General features: G+C 34.5%; 1 protein-coding gene across 1 annotated transcript in view; it reads left to right on the plus strand.

The window, feature by feature from the left end:
- The window catches only part of LOC149209363 (fatty acyl-CoA reductase 1-like), a 32742-nt gene extending 12930 nt beyond the window's left edge, over positions 1-19812 (plus strand). The window contains exons 3-11 of the mRNA XM_089398598.1: positions 15734-15876; positions 15978-16078; positions 17177-17198; positions 18252-18485; positions 18572-18733; positions 18869-18950; positions 19080-19346; positions 19450-19577; positions 19665-19812. Of these exons, the coding sequence (XP_089254724.1) occupies positions 15734-15876; positions 15978-16078; positions 17177-17198; positions 18252-18485; positions 18572-18733; positions 18869-18950; positions 19080-19346; positions 19450-19577; positions 19665-19812 (1287 nt within the window). The remainder of the gene's footprint in view (positions 1-15733; positions 15877-15977; positions 16079-17176; positions 17199-18251; positions 18486-18571; positions 18734-18868; positions 18951-19079; positions 19347-19449; positions 19578-19664) is intronic.
- The last annotated feature ends 6959 nt before the right edge of the window (positions 19813-26771 follow it).

Here is a 26771-nt window from a genome sequence, read left to right on the forward strand (position 1 = left end):
TAATATATAAATAATTCATATTAAACTAGCAATTGCACCCGATGTTGTGAAGGAAAAGCCGTAAGGTGGTATCATATGCCTCTATGGTGCCACCAAGCCTCTTGTGATATTTAAAGATAAAATAATTGAAAATGGCCCCAACCTTGATCTCGGATGTGTAATTGACTGCAGTGGCTGGAGGCATCATGGTTGTAGATCCCAACATAATTGGCATATTGATTGAAGGAATCCACTTGACCTTTAGAAAGGCCTTGTGTCCCAAACACACAATAACTGGAACAACTACCCCGCCTAAGAAGAACCAATTTAATTGGGGATATATACTCCAAGCTTGCCAAAAATCCACTTGGGACCAACCAAACCGATATGACTAATGCATGAAAAAACACACAATCACTAGGACATGTCCATCGGCTATTTGCAACCAAAAGATATGTTTGGTATATATCTTTCACTGATCCTAACATGCACCATGTAACTCCTAGGTTGATTGTTCGAGCCACTATTGTGACTATAAACTGCATTGGATTCATAGGAGGTCAGTCAACACAGCTAATGTGTGCAACTACTGACATGATCGAAACAAAATTCAACAAATCTTAAGTAAATGTGAGATAAAATTGTAGTTTTCTCAAAATCAGACTAATCCTAATATCTACAATGCAACTCCTAGGTTGACTGTTTCAGCCACTATTGTTCCTATAAACTGCATTGCATTCACAGTAGGTCAGTCAACAAAACCAATGTGTCCAACTACTCACATGCTACCAACAACATTTAACATATGTTAAGTAAATGTTAGAGGGAAAATTGTAGTTTTCTAAAAATTGAATACCTAGTTTTAACAAAGAATTCTAGTTTGCATCTATAGTATATATACAAATTTGAAACTAAGAAGAAGTCAAGTTCATATGAATTTAACAGAAATCTCAATAGTGTGTTTAAACATTTATAAATTGTATAGAGCTAAATCTTAAAACCAGTTCTTTGTGCAACAGAAAATAAACTCCTAAAAATATTAAACCTTTCTTCAATTGACGAGTAATAAAAAATTATTTTTTTGGAGCGATTAGCTGCAAGAGGTGAAAGGAAAAATAAGATTATATTTGATTGCACATTAACTATTTCTCATTTTCTAATTTACAGTTTTAGCTTTTCCACATTACTTAACATCGATTTATTTTTTGTTAAAGACAAAATGGTCATCCTATGACTACTGGAAAATGCGACTTACAGATGGGATATTTTACACTTTCCTAAGACAAGCTACAATACATTTGGACCACATCTTTGTTAGCTAAATTAGTGATGTGGGTCCCGGCAGGCTTGTACCTACAAAGACCACAACCATGGAAACCCGGTACAATAGCACAGTTCCTGCAGGCACATTTACTTATATTGATCCTCAGTACCAAAGGACTGATAGCCTTGGCCCTAAGTCTAATTTGTATGCTATGAGAATAACCAATTTGCAGTTGCTGACCTGAAAAACATCCATGGTTGTAACAGATGAAGTTAAAACATCCATTGAGAATGGTTCATTTCAACATATCCTAGACAAAAATTCTAGAGATTGGCCTCTTAATGAGGCCATGGAATTGGAAATATTACGATTGAGATGCGCATAGTTCCAGGGCTGGGATAGACCAGACTTGGAAAAGTATGTTTTGCCAGAGCTTGAGAGATTCAAAGTCCTCAATGTTTCTCAAACCAGACATGTCAAAGAGGAAATTGATGGTATGCCCCCAAATCACTTTCTATGTCCTATACTTCAAGTTAGTTTTTCTCACCGACACTTCATTTAAAAGAAAAGATCAATGACTATTATAATCTAAGTTGGCACGACAATGATCTCCATTAGAGGATGTGTTTGTTTAAGTACAGAACCTTAGTGTCCTGGACTAGCGCTTGCATAACTAATTTAAGCAGTACAATAACCAGGTTGAGATCAAATTGACATAGTCCAAAATAGACATTTTTACAATCTTAGGACTAGAATCTCTGTACTTTACGCATGTATATGTCATAACCGTAGAATCTACTGCACTTATATGTTTGCGTCTCCCTAAATGAGTTATGTAATACTTGAATTTGTTTAATTGTCTTGTGCAAATCTTCTCATGTATTTCTAGTACTAGGTGTTTAAGACAAGTTTTGTAATGCTATCAGTCTAAGAGTCTCTATAGGTGCTCTCCCATATTCTGTTAACTTTCCCTTGTAATCTCTCACAATTCATAAGCCTTTCTATACATCAAAATTTCATTCATCACGTTTAATGGTTTATAAATAAGTAATTGACAAATAAACTCCAGAAGTAACAAAGATAGTGATTTATCATTTTCTATCGAGAGGAATACATTCTATACAAATTACAATAGTAAAATGTTGCGTCATAGTGGAACTGACTCATAGAAATTACAAGCATGAATGGACAAAATCATTTTCTCACTGCATTGGATTCATCTGGATTTGTTTTGAACACATAAAATAATGGTGCTAAAACTTCATTCATCCCTCGCACATAACCAATCCCTATGTTCAACTTTGAGAAAATTAGTAAGATGTGTTTCAATGCTTCCTGTTTAAATGCCCAAATAAATCTCTTAGGAGAATTATAATTTCCAGGAAAATACGATATTGCTAGGACACAACCCATTTGTCATTTTCACATTAACAGTTCCCTAGGCTTTGTAAACTTCAAAAGACCAATCCTTGTTACAAATGCCTAACCAAATATAATTCAACCCAATAGTAACATGATCCTCATTTGCAATTGCAAATGCAGAATCTCCAGAGAAAAAAATGCATACCTGGATGTGTACATTTTACATCACGTTCCATATGTTCATTTGTCTTTGTATCCTAAGAAACATCCAAGCCAATTAAAATTAGACAATTGGAGACACGTTCCTAGAAGCCATCTTCAGTTCCAAAATTCTTACTAATGTTAATTGACGTTAACGATGTGATTCCATATAGTATTCGTCCCAAGGCTCAGAGGATGTTCTCCATGGGTAATTTCAAATCTTCTGAGAAATCCAATTATAGATAGATGTGCTAGATGCAAATAATTGTAGAATAATCGCATTCTTTGAAAACCTTGCAAAAAATATTTCTAGTCAGAACAATGAAAATGATAAAATCATTCTTTATGGAAAATAAATAAATAACTAACTTGGAAGAAATAGTAATTTTTAGTGACTTATCATGGGACAAAATCTATTTGGAAAGGCTCCTCTATAATGGTTTTAAAATTGCCACATTTTAGGAGTACTCGCCTGGATCACTTCATCATTCTCAATCTGTATGACATTGAATAAGGAATTGAACACAATACCTTTCATTCTGAGGACAATTTTCTTCATTGATTGGGAACACCCATAACAGTGAAAATGAACCATGAGCACAATTGTTACCACAGCTGGCTGCATAAACAGAGTGGTTTCTTTTCAAAATTCCTTCCATTAGCGTAGCTTCAAGGATGAAAATCATGCAAACCAACAAATATTCAATGTGCAGATAATCCTAACATGTCTTTAACACACTTCTTTCCCTTTCTAGCATAACCTTCACAATGCATGTCCACCTTTATCACAACTATGAGAGGCCCATATTCCTTCTTATGGACCCCACCCTTCTTTTCTTTCTTCTTCTTTCCAGCCTTTCCTTCCTGCACAGACCACCATTTGTTGTTCAAAACATAATCAACATTTATGAAACCATGGAGTTGACCAACACAGAATGCAAATCTCAATGCGCAACAAGCTAAAATTGGCATTGATCTTGAGCACGTAGACAAGGCTCTTATAAATGGTTTTGCCAGTAGTTGGCTCTCATACATTCTTGTTAAAATTTAGAATGGAAGGATTTTCCCCAATAGCCAGGATGCTCCCATTCTTTAATAGGAAACTTTGTTTTCTTCACTAAGTTGTCACACCCATCACACTGCAAATAAACCCTGAGCAGAGCTGTTTCCGTAGCTGGCTGCAAAAACATAGTGGGTTTTTTTTTATGATTGTGTACAATGGCGCAACTTCAAGGACCAGATCTAAACCAACAATACATCACACCATAAATTCTAAAGCACAACATCCCGCGACGCTGAGCTTGAGAACCATGTCATTATTGTAGGTCATGCCTTCGAGCTACATGATGGGGCAGTTGCATGGGTTTTCATCTGGTTTCTGGTCCACTACGGAGCTTATTAGTGGGATCCAACTATCTCATAAACCCTAGGAGAAGAGTTTTTCTTTGCAAAATGAAAAAGCAAATGGCAAGGTGAAGCTCACCATTGTGGAGGAGAGGTGTTATATGACCTATCTTATACTTCAATTGTTGAAGTGGTATAACTATGAATCTGACGACATGGTAAATGTGTATGACATTGAATAAGGAATGGAACACAATACCTTTCATTCCGAGGATAGTTTTCTTCACTGATTGGGCATACCCATCACAGCGCAAATGAACCCTGAGCACAGTTGTTACCACAACTGGATGCAAAAATAGAGTGGTTTCTTTTCAAAATTCCGTCTGTTGGCGTAGCTTGAAGGGTGAAAATCGTGCAAGCCAACAAATATTCAATGTGCATATAATCCTGGCATGTCTTTAGCACACTTCTTGACCTTTCTAGCACAACCTTCATAAAGCATGTCCACCTTTATCACAACTGTCAGAGGCCCATTTTCCTTCTTATGTCCCTCGCCCTTCTTTTCTTCCTTCTTCTCTTTGGCCTTTCTTTCCCGCATAGACCACAATTTGTTCAAAACATCCTCAACATTTCTAAAACCATTGATTTAACCAACACAGAATGCAGATCTCAACGCGCAACAATCCAAAACTGGCATTGATCTTGAGCACTTAGACAAGGCAATTATAAATCATTTTGCCAGCAGTTGGCTCTCATACATTCTTTTTCAACTTTAGATTGGAAGGATTTTCCCCAACAGTCAGGCTACTCCCATTCTTTAATAGGCAACCTTGTTTTCTTCATTAATTTGGCACACCCATCACAGTGAAAATGAACCGTGAGCAGAGTTGTTACCTCACAGTGCAAATGAACCCTGAGCAGAGTTGTTACTGCAGTTGGCTGCAAAAACATAGTGGGGTTTTTTTTTATAATTTCGTACATTGGCATAGCTTCAAGGATGAGATCTAAACCAGCAATACATCACACCATAAATTCCATATTGGATGAAAATATGGGAGTCTGACTTTCAAAGAGATGTGAAGTTAATTGATCAATAGTTCGAACACTCTCTCGTGACCTTCACATTTTGAAATATTATAGGAAAACACAATGAATATAAAGATACCCATAACCTTCCAAATCCTTAACAAACAAGGGACACCCACCGAAAGATTCGAACATATCAGAAACTTTCCATCTATAATTGGTGCACTGAAAGGAGCCTCAATATTTACTACAAAAACCGTGTAATAGAATATCAAGCAATAACGAGATAACCTGAGGATCCTAGAACCTACAAAAACATAAGGGTATTAATGAAAACATGTCTTATTATTTTATTAGAGAAAACCATGTGTTCTACACCAGCATTATGATTGAGGCATTATAGTTTCTCTCGACCGGGGAATCCTCCAGTCAGGTTAGAAACACTTGTACCAAAAAAAAAAAAATTCAAGTTAATAAGTACTTTACCAAATAGAAAAACCTTAAGCAAGGCATTCTTACTATTATTTTCAATAGACAAGTGTTGAATAAATCCAAAACTCTTTGAAGAAAAATACTCTCATTTCCCTGAAATTAAACCATGTAATAATGCACTACTCTAATGGGCTCTGTGATGCCCCAGTGATGCCCTGTCCTTCTTGCCCAATCCTCTTACTCTTGTAAATCCCCCAGAAAAATGGCTTAACAAAATGAATTGAAGCTTCTGGACTAAAGATTTATGTATCTCCCTCAACAAGCATCCCCTACTCTTACATGTTGTTGAGTTATGTTACCAGAAAAGAGAAACAGAGTTTTGAGGTTTCGCATTCAAGAAACAATGAAAGAGAAAAAAAACATTAAAATTTCTTTAAAAACTCATTTACTAGAATACCAAATATTCCAAACCCATCCTTCTTCCTACAGTTTTATTATGTTAACAAAAATTCAACAATATATTAATGAATTATTGGCTTTAGCATGCAACAAAACAAAACACTAACAACAAATTAACAATTTAATGAAAGTAACTAAATACCTAGAAATGTCATCTTCCCTTTTAAGTATATTGTGAGTTGGGATTACTCTCTATCGGGAACCATAGATTTGTGCATTTACGTGGACAGATGGGGAAAGGTCTGTGATCAACTTGTACAAAGGATCGCTGGTTATAATAAGAAGAAGTAAAAATCTCGGTTATAGAATGACCATTTGATTCATTCCAGAAAGTTGTTGGGAGTTAAATTCTTTGTCTTCTTCCATTCAAATACCTATTGGACCGTCAACGATTTTATTCAATAATTATCTAACATAATTAATAGCGCCCAACTGAGTTTTTGTCATTAAATAGACATTCCAAATTTGCAGGTTTCAAAGGTTTCAATCCATGATCTATACAGAACGAAACTAAAGATATTGGAGTTGTTTTTATTGTGACTTTTTGGACTTTCCAGTACCGGAGTCTGATGAAAAATTTTGAGGTGAAATCTTGATTTGTATTATTTAAACTAGTTTTTTTTACTATATATATGGATTGAGCACCCTCGAAAATCTCTAGGGCACTTCGATTGCACAGGATTATCCATCAAACTTGTGATTTCAATAAATTACTGCCTAAATTAGTTTTTTTTACTGTATATATGGATTCAGCACCGATTTAGCACCTTCGAAAATCCCTAGGGCACTTCAATTGCACAGGATTATCCATCAAACTTATGATTTCAATAAATCCCTCCCTGATTTTAGAGAAATTTGACCAGAAAACCCCACCGTAAAAACTTCCAAAAAATCACACTAAAGACAACTCCAAAAATATTAAATTCTTGAAATTAAAAAAATACCAAATCATTATGAAAACTTATTCATCCTCTAAGCTGCGCAACTTGAAACTGGTTGTCCGTCTGCATGCCGTGCGTTTTGCGCAATGCTTTTTTGGGACGAGAGTTAACCGGAGTTTCTAAGAAGTAACCGAGGAGATACCGGTGATGACTCAACCTTGTGGAATAAAACTGTTGTGAGCAAAAATGATCCATTTAAGAAAAAACAAATTTAACACCAACAAAGACAAGAACGACCTTGGGAACGACGTTTTCCGTACCGTCTCGTTTCTAATGGTAACAGAGTTGTTGAGGACTCTTTATAAAATCGAGAGGGCCTTTAGCCCTTTTCCCTTTTAAATAGCTAGGGTTGGTGAGGGTTGATCTCCTTTAATTCATTACTTGGGGCTGGATGATTCACATGTATGTATGCTCGAACTGGATGTACTACTACTAGCAATAGGCCGTGACTAACTGGATTTAGGCAGAGAGTATGCGTGTGATGCACTCAAGAGTAAGCCTTCAAGGAAGACTTGAATTCCCCGGAGCTGTATTTTACGTCTTCTTTGCAAAGAAAAATTTTCTCATTTACCTGGAATTAAACCCTCTCCGAAAACTATAACACGTTTACCTGTGATTAAACCCTTACCAAAACCTATAACAATTTTAGCGAGTGGAGGAAGTATAGCGTTCTTGCTGAGATAAGCGACTGACGACTTGAGCCCGACGCGATGTAAGTAAAAGGTATCTTTTTGCTTAGGTCTTAATTTAAGACACATGATCACGCCCCACTTAAAAAGTTTGTTTTACTTTTGTCTTTATTTAAGACCATTAAAATGTTAGGATAGACACATGATCACGCCCCACTTAAAAAGTTTGTTTTACTTTTGTCTTTATTTAAGACCATTAAAATGTTAGGATGGGTAATTTCATTTTGAATAAACGTCTTAAAACAACCCTTCATGGAGTATCTGTATAATCTTCTGCTCGACCATTTCTGAATTTTGTTCTAGGATGGGTCGGTTTCTTTGTAAGTATTCAGAACTTTATATTCTCTTAATATAATCTATGATGATTTTCTCTCTGGAAAAAAAAGAGTTTAGTGTGAACTTAAAGTTCCCAGATTTTCATAGAACTAAGAAGTATATGGTCTGTCTATATGTTATGTAATCATTTACAAAATCTTGCATATTCGTGTATCTTGTTTAAATGAATGCTTTCTCAGAAATTCGTTAAAGGTTCACTAAGGATTCTGGAGTGTTGTTAGAAAAGCAAGAGGCCGTGTTAAGAAAATTCGGGCATTAGATCTGTTAGGAAGTTCATGTAAGAGAAAGCTCATTTGCAAGATTGATTCTCCGCCGAAGTAAGCCCCCATGCTTCAAAATTGATATCAAAACCAAGTAACGTCTTCATTTATTATTTTTCAATTAACCATTTTAAAAGTTAATCCTCCAGCAACGATTTTCATGTCACTATATTATTAGATTATTGAGCATTACTAAAATTGTGATAGTTTTATCCCTCATCCATTTGAAATAGTGAACGTTCGGAGGGATGCAATGTTTTTCAAACTATATAATCAATGTGACTCCCACCGAGGAATCGTGGAAAAGTATGGGATGTCCTATTTTTTAGCCCCTGCTGTAAAATGGAGTCAAAATTTAGTAGAAAGTCAAAGACGATAACAATAGAATACATTTCCACAGCATTGGGTAAAGTGACTCCTCTCTACACGCTACGTTGATCTGCTATATATAATCTATGTTGTACTCATCATTAATGGCGGTGTTGATCCAACGCTCCCGTGTGTTTCGTGGCATGTGCTTAAATTTAGCGATGTGTTTGTTTACTAACACCTGCGGGTTTTGGTGTAATGGCAATCATGACTCCAACAAGTGGTATCAGAGCCGTGGCATGTGCTTAAATCTAGCGATGTGTCTGTTTACTAACACCTGCGGGTTTTGGTGTAACGGCAATCGTGACTCTAACAAGTGGTATCAGAGCCAAAGGTCTCGAGTTCGAAACACACCTGGCTCGCGTTGAGGGGGGAGATTGTTGTGCTCCTCGTTAATGGCGGTGTTGATCCAACACTCCCGTTACCGTGTGTTTCGTGGCATGTGCTTAAATCTAGCGGTGTCATTCGTGGCATGTGCTTAAATCTAGCGGTGTCTTTCGTGGCATGTGCTTAAATCTAGCGATGTCTCTGTTTACTAATGTTGGAATATTAATTCCAACTGCACAGCGGCAGGCGGACGTGGGCAGCCAACTCAGCCAACACGCTGCACCCGAAACCGCCAGAACGAAACCACCCTCTTGTTCGCACCGCCTTTGGCAAAAGGCTGTATCCGCCGGAGGGGCTCCGAACACATTCACTTGCCGCCACGCGTCCCATGTACGAGCACCGAAAAACCACTTTCCCCGGACGGTAAAAGTCGTGTGGTTTGCGGAAGAGTGGTGTGCGAATTGTGTTGGATCGGGTCTGCAGGCTCAGATCTCCGAGAAGCTACGCAGACTTTATCGACTGGGCCCGATGCACTGTGGTGGCGACACGTGGCACCGGCCCGCGTCAAATCAATTTTTTTTGTCGTTTTCTTTGGTTGACCGCCGCAGGTGAAAAGTCATGTTTTTAATGCATCTACGTAGAATTGGGTGGCGGTCTTTATTATGGTAATGGGCATACGTAGTGTTTGGTGAAGGCCCTTTTAATATGGGCATGGGCACGTTGTTGTATATGTTTTTATATATATATTTTTATATGTTGTAGTAAGTGAAGTCTGCGTGTGGTAGTTGTAATAATGTGTAGTGAGACTGCGCATGAGGTGAATTAGTTTTTATTGTGATGTATGGTGTGTGCATTGAGGCTACGCACGGTGTCTGCGTGTGGAGTTCTTTTTGTAGTTTTGTGTAATGGTGCCTGCGCACGGTGAACGTGTGTTATATTTGTTTTGATATATAGAGAATGCACAGCAGTGCAAGAGCTTAACCAGAACAGGGATATAATGTTTGTCCGCCATTGAAAATGCAGAGGTTGTTCAAGGAATTGTAATGAACGCACAGCAGTGCGGAAATCATTTTAAAACAGAGATGTATTGTATTGCTTGCTCATCGCAAAAGCAAGAGGTAGCTTGAAGCTGTTTTGTAATACCCACAGCAGTGGAAGACCAGAAATGAGGAGACAGAGTTTCTCCAGTGAATCCCTCTCTGTGTAGAGGATGAAAATTGTAACAGTTTTGTTTTTAATCAATAGAAATGTTTTTATGGCTGTGTAATGGACTCTTGTGAGTCATTTTGGTTTCAAGAGAATTTCTGCAAAAGATCCTGGACAGAGTAAACAGAGCATTGCCTCTGTGGTGTTAATGTTTGTTTGGTTTTTGGTATTTTCTCCATTTAAAAAATACCCAACAGTGGTATCAGAGCTAGTCCAGGCTCTTTGAAGACTCAAAGAAGCTGAAGGAAGGTGTGGTTGCAGCAGTCAAACTTCTCCAGCAGTGTGAAGACTCAGCCAAAAGAGTTAAGGTATTTTTCAAAGCTTTCCTTTGTGTTACTGTTAAAAGAACAGTCAGTGATTTAAAAGAAAACACAGTCAAGTATTTAAAGCCTAGATAAGAATGGCAAGGTCAAAGAAGAAAGCCTCCAGGGCTGTTAAAAATGTGTCTCCCTCCTCTACTAAACTAGAAGGGAATCTATTTGAAAGCATTGTATTTGAGGTTCCAAAGTTTGATGGAAACTTTGATGTATGGGAAATAATGATGAGGGCTTTCCTAATGTCTGAGGGGATTGAAGTCTGGGAGTCAGTGATTGATGACAGCAAAATGGATAAAGAATCCATGGAGTATGATGCACAAGCAGCAAAGACTATCTTGAATGGACTCCCTGATTCTGTGAAGAGGAATCTAGGAAAATATACATCAGCAAAGGATATATGGGACAGACTGCATGACCTTCATGCAAAGGGAGCACTGACCATGACAATGAGTCAAGAAGAACCCATCATAGAAGCTGAAAATGAAAAGCTTGACCTCATCAAGCTTCAAGTAAAAGAAAGGGATGAAGAGCTTGCCAAGCTCAAGAAGGAGCTTGATCAATGCAAGAGGAAACATTATGAAGAAGTCATATCCATGACAAATCAGCTGAATGAAGCAAGGAAGCAAGCAGATGCCTTGTCAAGTCAACTTGAACAAAGGCACATGAGGGTGAACAAACTTGTGGAAGAGATTGGACAGTATAAGGTAGAGGTCTCCTCCCTTAAGTCCGAACTACAAGAAGCCAGGAAGCAGGTACAAGGAGCTGAAAAGAAAATGAAGAGCAGTCAAGCAAAAGATGAAGAAATCTCCAAAATGAAGACAGATATTGTCTCCTTCAAAGTAGTAGCAGCTGAAGCTACTCGTAGCAAGGAAGAAACTGAGGGACAACTAGCAAAGAAAAGTAATGAATGTGAAAAGTTAGAAGAAGAGATTGTCCTCCTCAGGAAGAAGGTTGAAGGGATGAACAAGATCATGAAGAGCTCTCAAGCTTTGGATGACATGCTCAGCTATCACAGATCTCCATTTGATAAATCAGGACTTGGGTATGTAGGTGAATCCTCAAACAAGCATGAGGATGCTTTAAGCAAGGGAGATGTGAAGAAGCTAGAAAGAGATGGTGATGCTCCTAGTTCCAGCAAAGGCAAGGAGAAAAATGAAGGCAACAATAGAAGAAATCCTCCTCCAAGTAGAAAACCAGCTCCAAGAAGAAATGTAGCTGATGTCAAAGAGGCAAGAGGCAATGGTGATAATCAAAGGATCTCAAGGCAGCAAGAATTCAGAAGTACATCAAGAAAACCTCCATCTCCCAGGTACCAAAGTTCATTTTATGGTTATTGTTATGCTTGCTCAAACTTTGGTCATATGGCAAAAGACTGTAGAGCATTTCATGGAGATAGATGTTGTGGTCCCCGACAATCTCCAAGAAATAATTTCACAAGAAGAAATCATGAATTCTTATTCATGAATGAAGTTGAATGCTTCAAGTGTCATAACATTGGGCATATGGCACGTGACTGTAACTTGACATGGGCTCTTACACAAGCTAGACCCATGCAAAAGAAGAAAGTTACACAAGAATGGAGAAGAAAAGAAATACAGTGTGAAAGTCCCTTAAGCAACGCAGCTGATCTAAATTTGTTTTGAGAAGAGTCTTCCAAAAGAAGACAAGCATACATTAAAGGGGAGCTTGAATTTTTTTTGTTTGCTGAACTGTATTAACAGTCATTTGCTGATGGAGGATGTATTGCAACGCAGCAGTTGCAAATGAAATCTTTGTTAATCCCTCTGAAAGGTAACATGTAGCAGTGATGAAATGAGCAATGTTTTTGCTTTGTGTTTATGCAATATGCACAAAAATGCATAAAGAAGAAAAGATGGCAGCGCTGAAATGTAAAGAGCAGCAGCGGGATAAGAAAAAAAATGCAAAGCATGGAGACCCTCACAGCAGTGGGAAGACAAAATACAAAACAGCAGTTTGGAATTTTTTTTTGTTATGGTGCACACGCATTGAAATGCATAGTAATGGAATGTAGTTTTCCTTTTATGTAAAGTGAGAAAATATACTCACAGGGACAGCAGATTTTTAATGCACATGGGATGAATGAGAATGTGTATGGCAGCAGAAAATTGAAAGGGATTGCACAGCAGTGCATTGTGTAAAAAAAATGAATGAAGCTGAAGATTGTGTGAAGCAAGGGTGCATAAGAAAAGGGAGCAGCCCGTGTTAATTTTTTTTTTCTCATGGAGAATGAAGTGCCAAGTGTATGTGCACACAGTAATGCAAATTGCAGCAGCAACACAACAACAAGTGTATGGACAGCAGCATCTTGAAGAAAAGTTTTCCCATCGTGAAGAAGAAGAAGTATACAGCAAGGCAAATAAGAAAATGCAGCAACATGAAGCTTTGTTGAAGAAATGTGTTTTTACACAGCAATGCAAATGTGAAAAATGCAGCAGCAAGAAGTTATGGACAGCAGGACAGGTAAAAGAATTTTTTTTCTTTACAGCAGTAAATGTAAGTGCAGTGAGTGTGTTGTTTGCATCTGAAATGCAAGTAAGACACAGCAGAAGTATGATTGTAATTAATGAAGGGGAGCACGCAGCAGCGTGAAGAAAAGCTTTCCCATGGTGAAGAAGGGAAGCACGCATTAGTGCACAAGTAAAGAATTCTCACACAACAGTGTGAATGTGAGAAAGGAAAGGCACAGCAACGCACATGTGATTTTCTATTGACGCACAGCAATGCAGAGTTTGTAAAGAAATGTAAGAGCAGTGCAGGTGTAGACGCAGTAGCGTGGAGCAGACACAGCAGTGTGGGGTAGATGCAGCAAAGAAGATGGCACAACAGTGCAGCAGAGAATATGCAGCAGCATAAAAGAACATTGTAATGAACTTGCACACACAGCAGTGCAATGATTGTTTGTTTTGGAACTGCATTTGAAGCAGTCATTTGGTGAAACCCTCTGTTAAAGAGGAAGGTGCTTTTCAGCACATTGTCAAGGTAAATCCCTCTATCAAGAGGATGATGCTTTTCAGCATAGTCATTAGTGAATCCCTCTGTTGAGAGGAAGATGCTTTTTAGCATTGTTTGGTAAATCCCTCTGTTAAGAGGAAGATGTTTTTATAACAGGTGAATCCCTCTATCATGAGGAAGGTGCTCTTCAGCACATTGTAATGGTGAATCCCTCTGTCATGAGGAAGGTGCTCTTAAGCACAGTTTCAGGTGAATCCCTCTATTAAGAGGAAGACAACTTTGTTTGTTTGTGAACTGCATCAGAAGCAGTTGGTGAATCCCTCTATGTGAGGATGATGTTTGGGTAAGATTGAATGCCCAGCAGTTGAAATTAAAGGGGAGTGTTGGAATATTAATTCCAACTGCACAGCGGCAGGCGGACGTGGGCAGCCAACTCAGCCAGCACGCTGCACCCGAAACCGCCAGAACGAAACCACCCTCTTGTTCGCACCGCCTTTGGCAAAAGGCTGTATCCGCCGGAGGGGCTCCGAACACATTCACTTGCCGCCACGCGTCCCATGTACGAGCACCGAAAAACCACTTTCCCCGGACGGTAAAAGTCGTGTGGTTTGCGGAAGAGTGGTGTGCGAATTGTGTTGGATCGGGTCTGCAGGCTCAGATCTCCGAGAAGCTACGCAGACTTTATCGACTGGGCCCGATGCACTGTGGTGGCGACACGTGGCACCGGCCCGCGTCAAATCAATTTTTTTTGTCATTTTCTTTGGTTGACCGCCGCAGGTGAAAAGTCATGTTTTTAATGCATCTACGTAGAATTGGGTGGCGGTCTTTATTATGGTAATGGGCATACGTAGTGTTTGGTGAAGGCCCTTTTAATATGGGCATGGGCACGTTGTTGTATATGTTTTTATATATATATTTTTATATGTTGTAGTAAGTGAAGTCTGCGTGTGGTAGTTGTAATAATGTGTAGTGAGACTGCGCATGAGGTGAATTTTTTTTTTTTGTGATGTATGGTGTGTGCATTGAGGCTACGCACGGTGTCTGCGTGTGGAGTTCTTTTTGTAGTTTTGTGTAATGGTGCCTGCGCACGGTGAACGTGTGTTATATTTGTTTTGATATATAGAGAATGCACAGCAGTGCAAGAGCTTAACCAGAACAGGGATATAATGTTTGTCTGCCATTGAAAATGCAGAGGTTGTTCAAGGAATTGTAATGAACGCACAGCAGTGCGGAAATCATTTTAAAACAGAGATGTATTGTATTGCTTGCTCATCGCAAAAGCAAGAGGTAGCTTGAAGCTGTTTTGTAATACCCACAGCAGTGGAAGACCAGAAATGAGGAGACAGAGTTTCTCCAGTGAATCCCTCTCTGTGTAGAGGATGAAAATTGTAACAGTTTTGTTTTTAATCAATAGAAATGTTTTTATGGCTGTGTAATGGACTCTTGTGAGTCATTTTGGTTTCAAGAGAATTTCTGCAAAAGATCCTGGACAGAGTAAACAGAGCATTGCCTCTGTGGTGTTAATGTTTGTTTGGTTTTTGGTATTTTCTCCATTTAAAAAATACCCAACAACTAACACCTGCGGGTTTGTTAGGTGTAACAGCGATCTGTTTACTAACACTCCCGTGTGTTTTGTTTCGTGGCATGTGCTTAAATTTAGCGGTGTCTTTCGTGGCATGTGCTTAAATCTAGCGATGTGTCTGTTAACTAACACCTGCGGGTTTGGTGTAACAGCAATCTGTTTACTAACACCTGCGGATTTTGGTGTAACAGCAATAGTGACTCCAACAATCTACATATCATTAACAAAATTGAATTTTAACGATTGCCCATGGTGGCATATGAACTTCTTGAATATACCTATTTCAACTTCTCTTTTACAACAATCACATGGACAGAATCACAGTTTTCAAAACAACAAAAAAAGGTATGAAAATAGTACCATTGAAAGCGGCGTAATCAAGTGGCAACAATTTCTGAGTCTCCGCGCAGAAGACAGAAGAAGGCGGGAGTTTTTTCCAAGGTTCAGATTGAATTAAAATTGGAAAACACTTGGCTATACACGAAACACGAACACGAGTAAAACTGTTTTTATTCTTGAAGCTTCTGCCGATTCAGTAAATTTTATGGCCATAAGAGGGTACACACGTTATTTAATAAGATTAGTTTATTTTACACCTGGAATTTTCTATAGTTTATTTTACACCTGGAATTTTCCACATCGCGCGCTACCTTTATCTGAACTTCATTATTCGAGAAAGTTGTTCCTGTGGTTGGAGACATTGCAACGGATCATAATCTCGGAATTGATAAGGAGAGCAGCAGAGAGCACCTCTGGAGAAATCTGGACGCCATTGTAAATATTGCAGCGAGCACCGTGTTTGATGACAGGTTCGCCAGTTATATTCCATCTTGACAAGCTGATTACTCGTTGTCATTGGGAAAGCATTTATGTCTGAACGTAAAGACTAACAACTTTTCGCACAACGTAGATATGATATTTCTCTGACTGTCAACACAAAGGGAGCTGAGAATATTGTGGAATTCGCGAAACGATGCCGTAATCTTCAAATCCTCCTGCACGTCTCCACTGGTAAGTGGACAAATTATGATTCTATCTATCAGTTTTAGAAAAGTTTATGAAAGATTTTAAGAAGAAAATAGATTTCTTAAACCAGAAAAAAAGTAGTTAAGTTGGCAGGTATATTTGATTAAAATTTTCCTAATTATAAAATTTAAATCTTAAAAATTAAAAATTATTTTATTTTCAAATACATTAATTTTAAAAGTAGGATTTTTTTTAACTCTAGTTTATTTGTAATAATTTTATGGAGGCTAGATTTTTGGAATAATGATAATTTAGTTATTAATATTATGTTATTATTTTTGCGCTCATCCATCTCCAATTTACCTGAATTTCTATGTAGATTTAATTTGATTTTTTTAAATATAGAGATTTTAAAATTATATTAATTTTTTTAAATAAAATAATATTTACATTAATATTAAATTTTTATAACAATGTATCGATAGCTATTTTATAATGTAAGTCTAATTAAAATTGAAAAAATATATAAAAATTAATAAATTTAATTAGATTTGAGTTTCAAAATCTTTCTTGCAATAATGACTTTTCTAGTTTTTTATGTCGTCAAAATTTCAGTGAGCTCGGGAGGTTTCTCTCCAAACTTTTTGAGCATAAGAATAAAATCTTAAGTCAAACTAAATAATTAGTTTGTTTAGGTCCGATAGACCAAAGTTTGGTCTCAGTGAATGTTAACCATCATTATCTTAAATATCATATATAAAAATTAAATTCAATAAAATTTTAAAATAGATTTTAATTTCCCACCTTAAAAAAATCATTTTAACATATAAATTAAAATAATTATTTATATTTAATATATTTCATAATTTCATATTTAAATTTAGTTATTAAATTTATTTTAATTTTATATTTTTAATAATTTTTTTCTAAATTATATATATTAAATATTTTGTAAAATATATGAAAGAGGAATGCAACCACATATACATGTAATTATACATATTACTATAGTTCTAATAAAATTAAAAACAAAATTATTTATAAATATAGATGTGAAATTTATAAAATGACAAATAATATTATTAATAATTAAGACAAGCATGTAGAGAAATCAAAAGACTTAAAGTGCAAATTTTTCTTCAGCATTTGTACTCAAAAGTGGTTTGTATTTTCAAAGATTTTATCTCTATTCATTCATAGTAAATCAGAAGTTAACGTGCAAACTTTTCTTCAGCATTTTCACTCAAAAGAGATTTGTATCTTCACAGGTTTTATCTCTCTTAATTCATAGGAAAGCAGAAGTTAACATAAATCTATAGATTTATATTGATATATATTATTATTATTAATATTTTAATTTCAAATTAATTTTATATAGCAATTCTATATTAAATAAATAAAAAGTTACACAACTTTATATAATTTTTTTTTAATATATATATGATTATATAAATGGAACCGCCACAAAAATTTGAATGAATAACCTATCATAATTAGTACTTTAATAATATACTTAATTATCATCACATCTTCACAACATTAATAACTTATTATTTCATATTTTTTAAAAATAATAAATATTTTAATATTTTGATAAAAACCTATTAAAATATTTTTAATATAGGTGGAAAACAAATATTTCACTTACCATTCTTATTTAATTATATATTTATTATATAATGTTTCCTATTTTTTAAAAATAATAAATATTTTAATATTTTAATAAAAACCTATTAAAATATTTTTAATATAGGTCGAAAACAAATATTTCACTTACCATTCTTATTTAATTATATATTTATTATATAATGTTTCCGAGGATTATTTGAGTCCAGAGGCAGAAGTAATTGGTGATCTAATTTACCAAAAAAAAATTATTTCGCATTTGCATTTTCATATTAAAGATACAGAATTAAAAATAAATTATACTATTTTTATTTAAATTATATAAAAAGCATGTAAAACTTAAAATGAAAGGGCTGATACATATTTTTCATTTTTTGATATTTCATAATAAAAGAAGAACCGTGTGAGGTTTACTAGTAATTAAGTGGGGTGCTGAGTTAAGAAAAAAAATTTGCATATGAGTTAAAAATAAATTATATTGTTTTTATTTGGACCATATAAACACCATGTACCACTTAAAAGTCATGGTAAAAGAAAAACCGTGTTTAAAGTCGAACAGGAACAAACAATCATTCTTATTCTTATATATTAGGAAAACAAATAGTTGTATAAAAGAGAGTTGTCTGAAGCTGGGGCACACCTTAATGAACTGTAAAGGACTTGAGGGCGAAAGTAGTCCACCTCTGAGCTTAGATATTGAAGCAGAATTTGGCCTACTAGAGAAAACACAACTCAAACAGCAGGCCTCATCAACTACTCACACTGCAAGCACAAGTTCGGTAAAAGGCGCCAAAGTGAAGCGTCTCAAAGAATTAGGTTTGGAAAGGTGAGTCACACTTAGAGGCGTATTGTAATTTGCATTGATGTCATTCTGTAAAGGAAGGTATTAGACTAATTCATTCTTTCATGCAGGGCAAGAACGTTTGGGTGGCCAAATACATACTCATTTACCAAAGCTATGGGAGAAATGCTAATAGAGAAACTGAGGGGAAATGTTCCAGTGGTCATCCTCCGACCGACCATTATTGAAAGTACTTTGGCAGAGCCCTTCCCAGGCTGGATGGAAGGCACCAGGTGCCCATAAATATCCATACTTTATTGCTAGAATCTGGATAGCACACATAAATATTTCATGATAATGTTATTAATATCAGTATCATATCATTATTCACATTGATCCTGTGTTTTTTTTTTTGGAATATCACGCAGAACTATGGACACCGTTATAATAGGGTACGGAAAAGGACAAATTTCATACTTCTTAGCTGACCCAGAACTCATTTTAGACGTGGTCAGTCACTTCAATTCCCCTATGGTTGTTCCTAAATATATAGATTGCTTAGTATTTACATTTGATTGTTCATAAATACATAGATTGCTTAGTATTTAGATTTGATATTGTTCGTTTGATGATTAACAGATTCCCGCAGATATGGTTGTAAACGCAATGATCGTAGCTATGGCCGCACATGCATACGAGAACGGTCTCTTTGTTTATCACGTCGCATCATCTGTTGCGAATCCATTGCGTAACTCTGTTGCAGCAGACGAGGCATATAAGTATTTTTCGAAGCACCCTTGTGTTGGTAAAGATGGGAACATAATTCATGTAAAACAGCTCTGCTTTCTAAAGAGCATGAGCAGCTTTCGCCAATACATGCATCGACGTTACAAAGCACCCCTAGAGGTAATTAATCTTTAATATATATACCCCTAGAGGTAATTAATCTTTAATAGGTCCTCTGAACTTCAATACGTACGTGACAGCTAGTGGTGGTGTTGAAAAACAGGTATTCAATGTAGTGAACAAGGTCTTGTGTTGCAACTTCACTGAACGTTACAAACAGATGCTTCGAAGATACAACAAAGTCATGTGCTTAGCAGAGTTGTACGAACCATACGTCTTCTTTAACGGAAGGTTGTGTTGCGCCCCGTAAATATATTTTCTAGTACATAATTATTACGCTGTCATTTTTACCGTAGCTGACCATGTTACGACTCACAGGTTTGACATCACAAACACTGAAGGCCTCTGGAAAAGGATGTCAGAGGAAGACAAGAAAGCGTTCAACTTTGACGCCAATTGTATTGATTGGGTTCGTTACTTTTCGGATGTTCATATCCCTGGACTAGTTAAATATGTGCTGAAGTAAGAAAGGATGGAGTTTCCAGCCTCCAAATCTACAGAGGTGCTTGCTTAAGGAGATCAGAGAAATTTGTTGCTGTTCTTAAAATTAACTCAATGTGCTACCTTATTGGATATTTCCTAGTGATGCAGCGTTAGAAGTTCCATAACTATTTCAGTGAGCAGCTCTGTCAGATTTTTTTTGTGTGATGTACGACTCAAAATTCCACTGAAATATGGAGTGTAATGTTTCTTCCATTATTTATTTTTATTAGAAAATCATTATTAATATATTATATGTGCAGTATGATTTATTCTTTCATTCATTAAAAAAAATATGGATTTTTATGCAATATCAAATATTTTTATAGAATGTTAAATTATTTTTGATTGAATGATTATTATATGAGTTTATCAATGTCATATCATTATTTATATTGGTTTTTATTGATTTTGAGCATTAAAAATATAAATGAAAAATGCTTTAGTATAGAAGACATATTTTTAGGTGGATGTTTATAGTAATGAGTTTTTTTTATATTATTAATTAATGTTATTAAAAATATAGTTATGATTTTTGAAAATTATAACATTTTTAGATGTATCATTGAAGTTATTATTAATTTAAGTTTTAATTTAAATTATAATAAATTGTAATTGGAAAAATTTCATAAGAGTAGTTTAGAGTTATGGAAGAGATTATTATCAATATTAAGAAAACAATGATCATTTTAAAGTGGAAGCCTCAAAACTCTAATAACATAAGAATGCTCCAATGAATAGAAGCTTATATTATGCTATTTTAGAATTATACATTTTATAATTATAGTGGAATAATGCAATTAAGATGAATATCCTAATCCCTTTTATTAAAGCATATTCAAAATTAGATGCAAATTATTTCCAATAAGCTCTTCATATAAGTTTGTTTATTTTTTCATAGATTACGTAGAACATAATAAGAAACAGTTGATTAAAGTTAAAGAAACTTATAACCTCGACCAAGTTTACCCATGTCTTAAAGTATTTCATACATTTCTATGGATTATAGAAAATTAAGTGAAAAAAACACATATATTGAAAAGGAGAAAAAAATAGGATATCTACTTGGTGTTATTTAGAGGACGATTCTAAGGATTTATATATAAACAATTATATTTACAAGAACACAACTATTTTCAACTCTAATAGGATTGTGGCTTCTTCATCCAAAACCAAATTTTTCATATATTTATGAATCCACATGATTCTTACTTATGAGCACACTTCTCAAACTACTTCACTCATAGAATTGACGCCAACACAAACATTTAGAAGCTCCATCTTATGGATATACATCATAGGTGCAAGTATTTAAACGAACACATCTCAAAGGGTGATGGAGTGACGCCATACACCCCATTGTTGTAATAAAGGGAAAAGAAACTATTAAAAATAACAATAGATGAAGTGTGGATGTCTTTTATGTAATGTGAAGTAGGTAGCATAATTTAGGTATTTTAAATATGATTCAATATATACTTTTCATGGAATGAACATAATATGGTTCATTTGTTGTTGTATATGCCACCAATGTTTGGGGTTAGTGTTAGTTGAGGAATTGTATTTTGGGTACACCAACCTATGTATATATATTTCATTTTCTCTTATACAAATTGTCATTTAAAGCCTTTGGTGCTCCATATATAGATGTATTGCTTAGCAAAATTCTAGATAGTCATTACCAAAAATTTAAGGGATGATTTTAAGTCAACTAGGTTCTCAAGAATATGTTAATGCAAGTGCGTGTATGCATTCTTAAAAGCACATAAGCTTTCTTGATCATATAACCTTAAGCACTACTTATATTTCCATGCAGTATATCGTATAGTTTACCAAGTAAAATTTTTTAAGACCATAGGTGTTAAAAGAGCATGCTTATTCCTATGTTTATTAGTAAAAGGAACAATTTTTGCGTTGTTATGAAAATGCTCAATGCACCTACTGGAATCATTAATAAGCAGTTGTGAAGGAATCATTTTAAAGGACTAATTTTGATAAGGGATGGAGGAGATTTTGGCTTTTTCATTGTTTGTTTCAAATAAGTTTACTATTGAAACAAAATTGTTTTTATATCTCATACACTTTTTAATAATTAAACAAAATAAAATATATTGTTTCTCTTTAATTGTAGTATATTAATCAAATTGAGAGCACCCACATTCTTTTAAAAAGAAATTAATTTACTAAATTTCAAAAGTTAAAAAAAAAGACTATTTTTTTTCATATTGACATTAAAAATAAAAAATTTCCAACTAAATTCATCAAAATAATTTTCACTCTCTATATACTTTTCTCCTAAAAATAAAATATTTCTATAAATATATGATACAATTTCTTAACATTTACACCGAATCCATGATTATTTATCTCAAATTTTATGAAATATTCATTACAAATTAAGATTTATGTAACTAGTGGAACTCCAAGGAATACGATCAAATTATGTTTGAAATCAAGCTACGTATTTACATCAAAGAAGAGTTGCGCAGGCTTAATATTTTTTTGTTACATATATTCAAATACATGCAGATAGTATACCATATTGTATTGTAATGGGCAATTCTTTTCCCATCACATTTTTGTATGTTCGATCTCCTTCAAAGTCTTATGAATGGAAAAAACAACCTTTATTAGTGTTTTTTTAATTCAATTTTAAGTATCCTAAAAAGATTTAAAAGTGAACTAAAATGTGTGCCTTATTCATGAGGTTTTGAATACCTTTAAAAGGGGTTAAAAATATGCTTAATATCTTTTTCATAATTTAAATAGCATGAGAAAAGAAGATGATGTTAATTGCCATATTTCATCATTGGATGAAGAGGAGAATTTGGAAATAAACTAGATATTTTCATTAGTTTAATGATAATGAAAATATTAGCAAAAGAAAAGTTCAGATTTTCATTTTAACAAGCATGAGAAGATCACCAAAAGAGGGCTCTTTCTTGAGAGACACGTGATGGGATGATATGCATCTACTTCTAAGTTTCACAGAACCAGAAAAGTAAAATAAAAAATAAAATGGTATATCAAAGTAAGCCCACTCATCGCAATGGCCTCTCAAAAAGTTAATGTTTGGTTATAAGATGGAACCATTACTGATGCAAATTCAAGACATAAAGTGTGACTACAATGGTGGTAATTCAGGTTAAAGAAAATAACAATGCAATAGTATGCAACTAGGTGTTGATAAAAACTATCTATAAGCAACCATCAAGAACCATAAAAGCTAATGGGAACCCCACTTTTGTATGGTATGGCTAGAAATAACCTGAAGAGAGGAATTCCTATTAACTTGATGAAATCATGAGCTCTAAAGAGGGTTATTGGGCCTAAAAAGTAATGCATCATGACCAACAAAATGGAAATCAAGTGCTACTCTAAAATATCCGTGAAGGGTGGACGCTATCATGTAAGTTACGATATTGAAAACCTTCAAATCATAGAATGAAATTTACCTAAGTAAAATATTGTAATCCATTTCGACATTAAAAAATTCACACAAAGGCGTCATTGAGGGAGTGATACCATACCATGTGCATTCATATTGGGGGATGTATATTGAGGAAAATATGACATAATATATTGAGCATATAATAGGGGGTAAAGGGTTTTTATATTGACAGGTATAAAAAATGGAGCTCAAAGTTAATGAAAAAATACAAAGGGATATAGGAAATGTTAATGAAAAAATTGATACCTACAATATCTATGGAAAGTAGGGGTTTTTTAAATTGGGAATGTGTATTGTGTTTGTATTGGTAAGGGGTTAAATAATTTGACTTTTAGAGGTACTTTCAATATGTAGTCAAATTAAGGGTATTGTTTAGTATGGCACAAACACACATGATATGTTACAGGTACATTGAATGAAGCCCCCATGCATATTTGACCTTAATTGAAACATATTTACCTCATAACTTAGTAGGAAAAACATGAAATATTCCCTGGGGTTGTAAGATATGCCTATCAAAGGTTCTCAATGTATTTTTTGAATAATACAATAGAGCTATACTGGATTTTAATAAAAATCATAGGATCTAAGTTTGAAAAAAAATATTATACTATATACTTGTAAAACAAGAAAGAAGAGAGAATAAAACTGTTAAGAAATTTACTAATGAACCAAGGACTGATCGAGGTGGATCCCTAATCGCCCAAAAATATAATTCCTCATATCACAGTAAAACTAGGACTAGATTGAAGATATCACCACAAGCTTTCTACTGGCACAAATGATGATTCAATCCGAGTTCGTGTGTGGAAGTTACGCCGAGTTAAATTTTCTGGTCAAATTGGGGAAAAATGATAGATTTAGCAGAGTGCCAGAAAAATTTGGGGTGTCACTAACATTGACAGTTTGGCCAAATTTGGAGGCTTGGCAGATAAATTTAGCAAATGCCAGACAAAGCCATCAGTAACACTACAATTGGCGAAACCACCAAATATAGTTTCACTCTTCCAAGTTAAGAGAAGGATTCATGACCCAATAGCATGGGACCACGTGGCCCAATTAGATGATCCCATGTGGCACCCAGAAAATGACCCAATCACCCACAACCAACCTAGCTAGCGGCTTGTGGCAAAATTTCAATAGTCAAAATTTTGGCGATTCGTTCTAAACAAATTATGTTAAATATAACTGAATGGTTATGGTTCCAACTGTGTCTACAGTTGGCCAAACCAATAACTGATGATTTAAAATATGGCAAACAAGATTGGTGGCATACCAAATTAATAAAGTTTTATCGGTTGTTAGACTTGGTAAACGATAGACCATTTAGTGGTGGTAACATATTCAACACTAGATTGAATATGTTTAAACAACAATTTCTACAATTTATATGGTGTTCAACATATTAAATTAAACGGGTGACTAATAAATACAGCGAGACCTAGTTCCAATGATGGATGATTTTCCCCACACACACACGTATATTTATATTATAGATAATCTTCATTTCCTTCCATGGAAGTGCACACTCTCTCCTTCCACTATTTGTATACTCCTCGAAAATATGTATTTCCCTTGTAGTCTTCACTCATAATATCATTAGTGAAAGGCTCAAGGTACATGATCACCCCAATTGTTGAAATATTTATCATTGGTGGTCAAAAAAGAATGTATGTTGGCTTTTTAGGAAAATTAGATAAAAATGAAGAAAATAGGGGCATCAATGATAAAAAGGCTTTAGAGAAACAATTCATAAGTTTTGCTACTTTAGCCTTTGTCAGTTTTGGCTTTGGATCAGTTTTAGAGAGAGAGACAAGAGAACAAGAAAGAAAAGTAAAGCAAGGAAAGGAAGGAAAAGGAAACATCCTTCATTAAAATAAAGAAAAAGAAAAAGAAATAAATCTATCGATGCTTGTTGGGAAGTACTCAACAGGACAAGGACTCCATGCACTATTGAAACAAGGACTTTGTGGAAGTCTCGCCTTGGTCACATGTCTTTGGAATCTAGAGTAGTGAGCACCCACATCACATCATTGCGCAATGCCTCGAATGCATTTTTAAATGGCATATGCATGATTATATGAATTCACATAAAAAGTTGTTTTTTATTTATTTTTAATGAAGGAAATAAAGGCATCAATGATAAAAAGGCTTTAGAGAAATAGTTCAAAATTTTTGTTGGTTTAGCTTTTGTAATTTTTGGATTTGGATCAGTTCCAGACATAAAGAGAAGAGAACAAGCAACAAAAGGAAAGCAATAAAAATTAAGGTCTTGGCTCATTGTGTTGTAACAATTATTTATAGATTAAGAGTCTCCATGGTAAAGTGGAGGTGAATCTCTAAGGTTATATATCTATATCTATATCTATATCTATATATATATATATATATATATATATATATATATATATATATATATATATATATATATATATATATATATGAATTATTTTATAATTAATAATAATGATGATGATAATAATTTAACATAATCTGAGGGCTTAATTATTGATAGTTATTTTATGAATTACTATGTACACAAAGAGATTCAAGGTTCAAATGGTCAATCCAACAATAAATAATGATAATGATAATAATCTAAAATAAAATTATAATTTAAATATTTTTATGGGCTTTTTTAGTTTTAGTAATGTGAGATGGATGATAAGGTAAGCGTTTTGATGTTGATTTATGTTTATCAACCATTTAATTTATATATCAATATGTTACGAAGGTTTAAATAGGAAATTGTTGCACATCTAGAAAGCCTCACTGCTTGGTGATGCCTTGAAGTATGAGAAACACTTGCATGATACGATCAACGAACTCGAAAATAAATCTTCCAAAATATTTTTTTCAGTCTATATCAACCACATTAATTAATATGTTTGTGGTAGTATTACATAGCTCCAAATTAAAATTACTTGAAAAGCCTACACCATATTACACCATATTGAAAAATATGTTTCTCCCTCAAACATATAATAGCTTAATAGAATCATCTTATTTAGCTTAATAGACTCGAGGCACATTTCCCTCTCAGCAGTTTAAATATGTTTTTTTTTCAATAATTATTGTTAAATTTGATTTTGAATTTGTACAATGTATTTAGTGAAGTTATCTTATCTATTTTATATATCTATTTTTTAAAAGAAAATGAGTTATACAATACAAATGAGTGAGGTTATAATTTCTAGTTATTTAAAATGTATTTTTAGTTATAAAAATAAATTGAATATTTAAAAATTTGATTTTTTTAATTATGAAAATTACATTATATTTTAAAACTTAAAACATATCTAGTAAATTTTAACATAATTCCACAATTAACTCCAATACATCAAAATAATTGTGCCATAATTTCAACAAATCTTTTATACACTCCCTTTATACAATTCTACATTTCAACCCTACATAATAACTTTAGGGAAAAAAAAGGCTAATACATAGTCTCTAGCCAAAAAGTTTCTTTTAGAATGGGTAGTGTCACGCCC

The sequence above is a fragment of the Pinus tabuliformis genome, chromosome 1_2, assembly GCF_031772625.1.
Source record: "Pinus tabuliformis cultivar Carrire ecotype Pingquan chromosome 1_2, CPIR1, whole genome shotgun sequence".
Classification (NCBI taxonomy): Eukaryota; Viridiplantae; Streptophyta; class Pinopsida; order Pinales; family Pinaceae; genus Pinus; species Pinus tabuliformis.